The sequence below is a fragment of the Branchiostoma floridae genome, chromosome 8, assembly GCF_000003815.2.
Source record: "Branchiostoma floridae strain S238N-H82 chromosome 8, Bfl_VNyyK, whole genome shotgun sequence".
NCBI lineage: Eukaryota > Metazoa > Chordata > Leptocardii > Amphioxiformes > Branchiostomatidae > Branchiostoma > Branchiostoma floridae.
In genome coordinates, this window is record NC_049986.1 from 9282176 (window position 1) to 9288766 (window position 6591).

The window sequence follows — 6591 nt, forward strand, 5'->3', positions numbered from 1 at the left end:
ATTTGAAACCGGTGGTAGGGAAAGCGTGCTAAAGCACGGTACTTTATTTTGTACTTCGTGACTTCTTCAACTCAAGACAACAATGAATGCCAAGAACATGAACAGATTCTTAAACAAAACATTTTCCGCACTGAAACCACCTGAGTATCAGCGCTAGCGGAAGGTAAAAAAAAGCACGACAAAAGCACGACAAAGTAACTACTCAATATATGGATTTCCGAAATACGAGGAAAATTAAAGGAAACATCGTTTCATTTCTATAACGTTTAGTAGAAAAATGACAGGAAATTTCTCAGAAATTTATGGTCCGCTACCGACGACAGCATACCACAACTATTGACGCAAAATAAGTAGAATGCGCCGGCCGTGCATTTATGTATTGACAACTATTTTGCATCCGCTAACTATTTCCGCGTGACCATTATTTATTATTTCTAATTGCTAAAAATGAGAAAAAAATTACTTAAAGAATCGTGGTATTTTCTGTGGAGAAATAATAACCAGTTATAGTTTTCGAATCAGTCGAGATATAGACATAGTTCTGAGTTTTATTCTGAAAGAGTAACGCGAGCGAGAAAATCTGACGGAAATCCGACGATGTAAGAGTGATACTTTGAAACAAAGGGCCGCCGAATTTTGGCAACAAATCCGTCTGAATCACGAGCGCACCCGATATAGTCTGAAGACCAACAGATTGATTTCAGGACTAAACAGCTTTATGTTGCTCCAGCTTATAATCGTGTTATGATCATACACACCTCAAAATGAGCTTCAAACTTTCCTTCCACGCGTTTAGTTGAAAGTCGCCTTCTACGAGATTCAACCATGCCAGGTTTGTGAAGTTTCTCTGCTTATCGTTGTCTAATATAGGGACAACCCATTACGTAGTTAAGGAACTGTAACTACCATTCTGTTTGATTACAAGTATAAAGGCTATATTTTAATTCTACAGTGATTTTACAGTTTTAAATCGTAGGTTTTCGCGGGTAGGGTAGGGGGTTACTAGTGATTGTTGCCGTACTCTCGGTTACTGGCTCCACCTGTGTATCAGGTACCGTCACATCCCTTCTCTGCCCACAACTCCGTGACATCTTCAACACGGGAGGTCACACGTGAAGATTTTAGCGTTACCTTGGCGTGAACCAACATCAAAAAGGGGGTCTCGTTACTTTGCACCATCTTTTTATACTTCAAAACGACGAAAAAATTGTAGTTTTTGTGGTTTTCTGACCCCTTGCGCTTTACATCTTGTAGAAAAGTTAGAGGCAGTCACGAGGTGGTTGTAATATGAGCTCGCGGCGTTGGAGGATTGTTTGGAAAGCTGCTTAGCTTGAGGAATCACCCTCGTGTTCGTACACCGTGTAGTCGGGGACCCACAGAAAACCACGAGCCGAAAAAAAGACAACACCTACCGGTGACGAAATAGGGTGTGTGTGCAACCAGGCTACATAACTATGGCGGTCGAACTAAGGGTTAGCTAGAGTACCACACTAGTAGTTTTCACTTCTTTAGCTTAGATCAACGACAGAAAGAAAGTTACCCCGTGAAAGGACTACGCATTCTTTGGACTGGAGATTTACATGTTTATCAAGGGACAAGTCCCGAGGGCACAGTTTTAGAGATGCGACGACTCAACGAAGTGTTGTTGGACCGGTTTCACCACCGTATGTAGTCAGCCGCAGAAACGTTTGTGCCATGATGTGAGAAACAGTCTGCGCCTACTTGACACAACAGTGACCGCTTCGTACGAGCATTTTCGCCAATATGGATACTTAGGAGAAGAAAAGGGCGACAGGCTTGACTTAGAAGTTACGGTGGATAAGTAAGAAGGTGTGCTGTCTACAAATAGTGTCACGCGAAGGAACCAGGTGCAACCATGAGTGACTTGGCGACCCGCGGTAGGTGTTTCAAACTCTCAGTTCCCACAGTCTTATGTACATGTAAGGGAGCTCTTTATGGTAGTTGTTGCGTTGGAAAATATTGTGACTGCATGGTCAGGGAAGTGATATAAGGGCTCATCGTGGCATGCAGTGTCGCTCTCTGTACAAAGCCGGTTTGTTGTTTGTCTATGTGTACATTTGGGGTCAGATTTTACTTGTGTAGTGACGTCATACCCACTTTCCAGAAAATCTCTTCAGTGTCGTCTGAAACGTGGCTAACAAAGTTTTCGTTGGTCAGAATATTTGATAAACATATTTGAGAGTTCTTTCCGAGCTTTCATTTTTCTGTTGAAGTAGACACTAAACGAATTCAGCCAATGAAAGATCTTGAAGGATATAAATCAAAACAAAGAAAACGTTTGACTCCTTGACATGGGGTCAGCGCCATTTTGTCCCTTCACAGTCACACAGCATAAATGTTAACAAGCATGTCCAGATAGAGATCAAATTTCAACACCGTGTCAAATAACGGAACTTTCGCTTCGCAAAGTTTGAGTCTAAAATACCGCTTTTTTTGTCAAATATGCATAATTCATAATTATATACAGTGTTACTATCATGATTGTTAATTATAAGAGTAACAATTACGGATTCATGTTAAGAAAGGGAGTTGTTTAGATACAAGTTACGCCATGCCTGTGTTAACACCGTTCGTTGAAATTAGACACACTGCGAAATGATGGTATGCGAAAATGGGCACGACAGCAAATTTTGTACAATCATTATTTTTTATCTTTGCCCTATTTTCAGAGATTGTTGCAAAGGCACTACTTTAACTTTCGTTGTTGATTTGTCAATAGTACTTTGAAATCTAGCAGTCAAGATATATATGTTTCGTCATGAAAGATGATTAATATGAGATGCAACTTTCTATGTTTTATTGTACCACTTCCCCAACAAAAGTCGCCTTCGTACCGTAACTAAAATGAATCCCTTTTGAGCGTTCATGGTGGAAATCTTTCGTCTTCAGCTTTGTTTGTACCATTGTTGGTTTAAACTATTTGAATGATGTTAACTTCGCAGTTCGATTGGCACCAGCCATGTAACGTTATCTTACCGAGTCCCCTTCCAAAACAAAATGTACCATAGCTTACTTCCAGTCATGAAATAGCTGTTCAGCTAAACGTTCCAAACATACTGATTGCAAACCAAGAAAAACTCGTCAAAACACACTCCTCTCCTGAGCGAAAAGACAAGAATTAGGTCGTTGAAATTTGACCCCTCAAAGGGGGTTATCAAAGAGGCCTACGGCAAGACCCAAATCAAATACTACCCATACCACCATATCTTCTTGGAAAAACAACACCTGCTTTTGTACCATGGTCAACCGATGCGTAACTGTTAAAATTACTCATCACAACATTTGCCACAGTCCTTCAAAAACAGAAGGGAACATTTTATGCGAGTGGGGTTTTTTTTGTCGTGATTTTACAGGTGTTATTCTAACAGGTGGTTTTGTTTTTAGCCAGATGATATGGAAATGAGATCAAACGTCCATTAAAATGAAATCCTTTTAGTGAAATATTACTGAAACAACTTCACTAAATCCTTCCTTCTTCGTACTTCGTCTCCAGACATTAGAGGAAATATATCATAAGCAAGGGTACATATTTTTCGTCCTTTAGCTTTAATAGCTACGTTGTGTTTTGATAGTGTTTCTTTGTGTAATTTTCAATACTGCCTCAGGACAAGGTGTCCCCTCCCCCTTTTAGTTCCCGAGATAAATGTTTCCTTTTACATCTGCTTTTACCCGATGCATAAAGAACTTTCTTGTCACAATAAAAGTACAGCGACTTTTTTAAGGTATTTCATCTACTGATAACGTTGCACTAGGGTAGATACGATGGTTTTGATATTGTAATCATAAGATATATGGATAACGTTATATCAATACATCGGGTTTATTCATCCTTTACACAACAGCTTCTCTAATATCTGACGCTAGTTCACATTTGTCCGCGGGGTAACCTATATCCGTTGTTATATCAAACGGTAGTAATCTCAAATATGGGTTAACCTATATCCGTTGCTATATCAAACTGCAATGTTTTCAGAATATTGCACTTTGAAACCACCGCCAGTCGCCTTTAAAACAACGGATATAGGTTACCCCGTGGATAAAGGTAACCTCGCTTTAATATCCCAATTTTCACACTGTTAGGTCTGTCTACTAGTTAATTGAATTCATACGCAGAAAGAAATGCATCAAATTCCTTTGGGGAAGAAATGTGAATAATTTTGAGCGTTTGTCACTATACGTTGGACACTCTTTGTCAATCATTTTTGGACAGAATGAAAAAGCAAAGCGGTTTTCAGGTGAAATTTGATAGTTTTGCTAGTAGCTAGTGGTAGTGCGGTTTTGTTAAGACTTTTGGCACGTGTTTGGTGCCATACACGGCACCGCGGAAGGTTATAGAAAAACAGGAAAGGGTATGAACTCGGACAATGTCCCGTGTCTTACCACGAGACAATAACTTGCCTGTTGTAACAGGGTCTAATCATTTCGACCTTCATCAGTCCATTGACCTTTTTATCTAGTTCGTTAATGAAAAGCACGCACGAATGACCCCTAAACATTTTGACCTGTTGTCTCGTAAAAAAACAAGGGTTAAAATTTAGGTATTTTCAAATGTGTGACAAGAAAACACATTTGCAACGTGCATGTTGAATGGTATATGATGGGAGGGGGTAGTTTTTACTGTTTACACTAAGCCTATATCATAGGGGATAATGACATACCCCCAGGGTGTATGTGGTATTTCTTTTGAAAAACCTTGATCTTTGTTGCCGAAAAATGAGAGAAAAATTTTCAGTATCAACGGTGAGAGAAAACAAGTCAACTAGAAATTGATTTTGTAAATATGTGTTTAACATTTGGGGATATAGATTGATAATGTGTATCGAGATAAGGTGTTATTACAGTTATCTTGTGGCTTTGTGTGGAATCCTGTAAGGTCACTTTTGTAAGCCTCGAGCGTGTTGTGAGAACATTCACGTGTGCCCTTGGGTTAACATGCTAATGAGGCAGCTTGGGGAGGGGGGCACACACCTGGGTCGTCCTCAGATGGCCTTTCTTGAGTCAGTGAATTAGTTTGTATTCAATTACATATCTATTTATTGATATTTGTCACATTTGTGGGACGATTGATCCACCCACACTGGTAAGGACCCCTGCTCTCAAAGTTTCGATACTAAAGTGTAACACGGGACCCCCCTCTACTAGTAATGAATGTCGTTGGTCATTCCCGAAAAAAAGGGTGCACAGTCACATTTTAAAAGAGTAAAACTGTTAAAGTGTAAGGAGGATAAATTTGATGATTTTCGAGTGACGAAATACAGGCACATGTTGAGCGGTTGGAAACTAATTGTAAAGATGGCCGCCTACCACGCTAATATCAGGACGTTAGCATGACCAACACACGATCTGGTAAAAACGGAAGTTCCATTGCAGTATAGTGGAAAGCCACTACGAGTCCCAGTGTCGAACTCGACCTTCGTTTTTCTGATGACGCCTCTCCTACCAAATTGTCAAAGGATATTCTGTCTGTAGACACACAGACAAACGACACCGAAAACATAACCTTAGGCGAAGGTAAGTTAAGGCCCCCTCTCACTTGACGTGCGGCACGCTTAAATAAAATAAAATAAAGAAATAAAATCGACTCAAGAGGCGTGCTAACGTTGTTGGTCGTGACTCACATTGCAAAAGTAAACATGCTGTATGCATATATTTAGTCAGCTTGTCAATATTGACCATGGTAAAACCATATTTCACATCAGCCCTGCAGCATCGGCTAAGGCTTAAAACCACTCGAGAACGACAGTCTCTGTCACATAAGACTCAGGTCTGTTGCAAAGTTCTTTTCTGTGGACTCACAATGTGGAGACGAGGTGCGTCATCTTGTGTTTCGTTCTTCCGTAAACACGATCATGGCCGTGAAAAGTCACGTACAGTGTTTAGGAATAACTTGGCTTAGACCTACTTCTCGTGAGCGCAAAGGAACGCGAACAGTAAACAGGATGGGGCCGTTGAACCACGTCTGGGCTAGATCCGACTTTCCCAGAATTTCACGCCGTTGGTCTTCCTTTATGTTTACTTTACTTTGTGCACCTTTGCGTAAACTGAACCAAAATAACACTCCCTATTTGACGACGGCGTTTTTTTTTCCATCTTGGGATGGGATTTTATTGCATTATGTAAAACGTGTTGTAACACAGGTATAAAGGCTTCTAGGGTCGGGCACGAATTCTTCGTAACGCGTTATAAACAACGACACGGACTGTCACTTTTCTTTACGCAAGCACAAGGGCTCACCTGACAGTTTGTTGATGTCACTGTCTGACTCATGTTTGCATAGCTTTACTAGCTACAACTTGAACTCTTAGCTAAATTGACTACCAATGGATCCATTGCGCTAGTTCACCTTTATACGCGGGGTAACCCATATCCGTTGTTTTGTAAAACGGTGGTTTCAAACGGCAATATTTTGAAAATGTTGCAATTTGAAATCACCGTTCTTCGATTTGATATACCTATAGCTAAGTGCGCCATTATTTTTGAAACAGCGGATATAGGTTACCCCGCGGATTATGGTGAATTAGCGTTACAAACTAAGGTACAATATTGGCGAACAACTGTGTACGCAGTATA

The 6591-nt window shown here is 40.4% G+C and overlaps 1 protein-coding gene across 14 annotated transcripts in view; it reads left to right on the forward strand.

Moving 5' to 3' along the window:
- Positions 1-745: 745 nt before the first annotated feature.
- The window catches only part of LOC118421257 (voltage-dependent P/Q-type calcium channel subunit alpha-1A-like), a 128505-nt gene continuing 122659 nt past the window's right edge, over positions 746-6591 (forward strand). For 6 of the 14 annotated variants that reach the window (XM_035828469.1, XM_035828463.1, XM_035828467.1 and 3 more), the window contains exon 1: positions 1405-1898. In XM_035828469.1, the coding sequence (XP_035684362.1) occupies positions 1877-1898 (22 nt within the window). In that variant the 5' untranslated portion in view covers positions 1405-1876. Of the gene's footprint in view, positions 833-1396; positions 1899-6591 lie in introns of those variants that run through there. The other 8 variants (XM_035828460.1, XM_035828461.1, XM_035828466.1 and 5 more) reach the window with 5 other exon arrangements.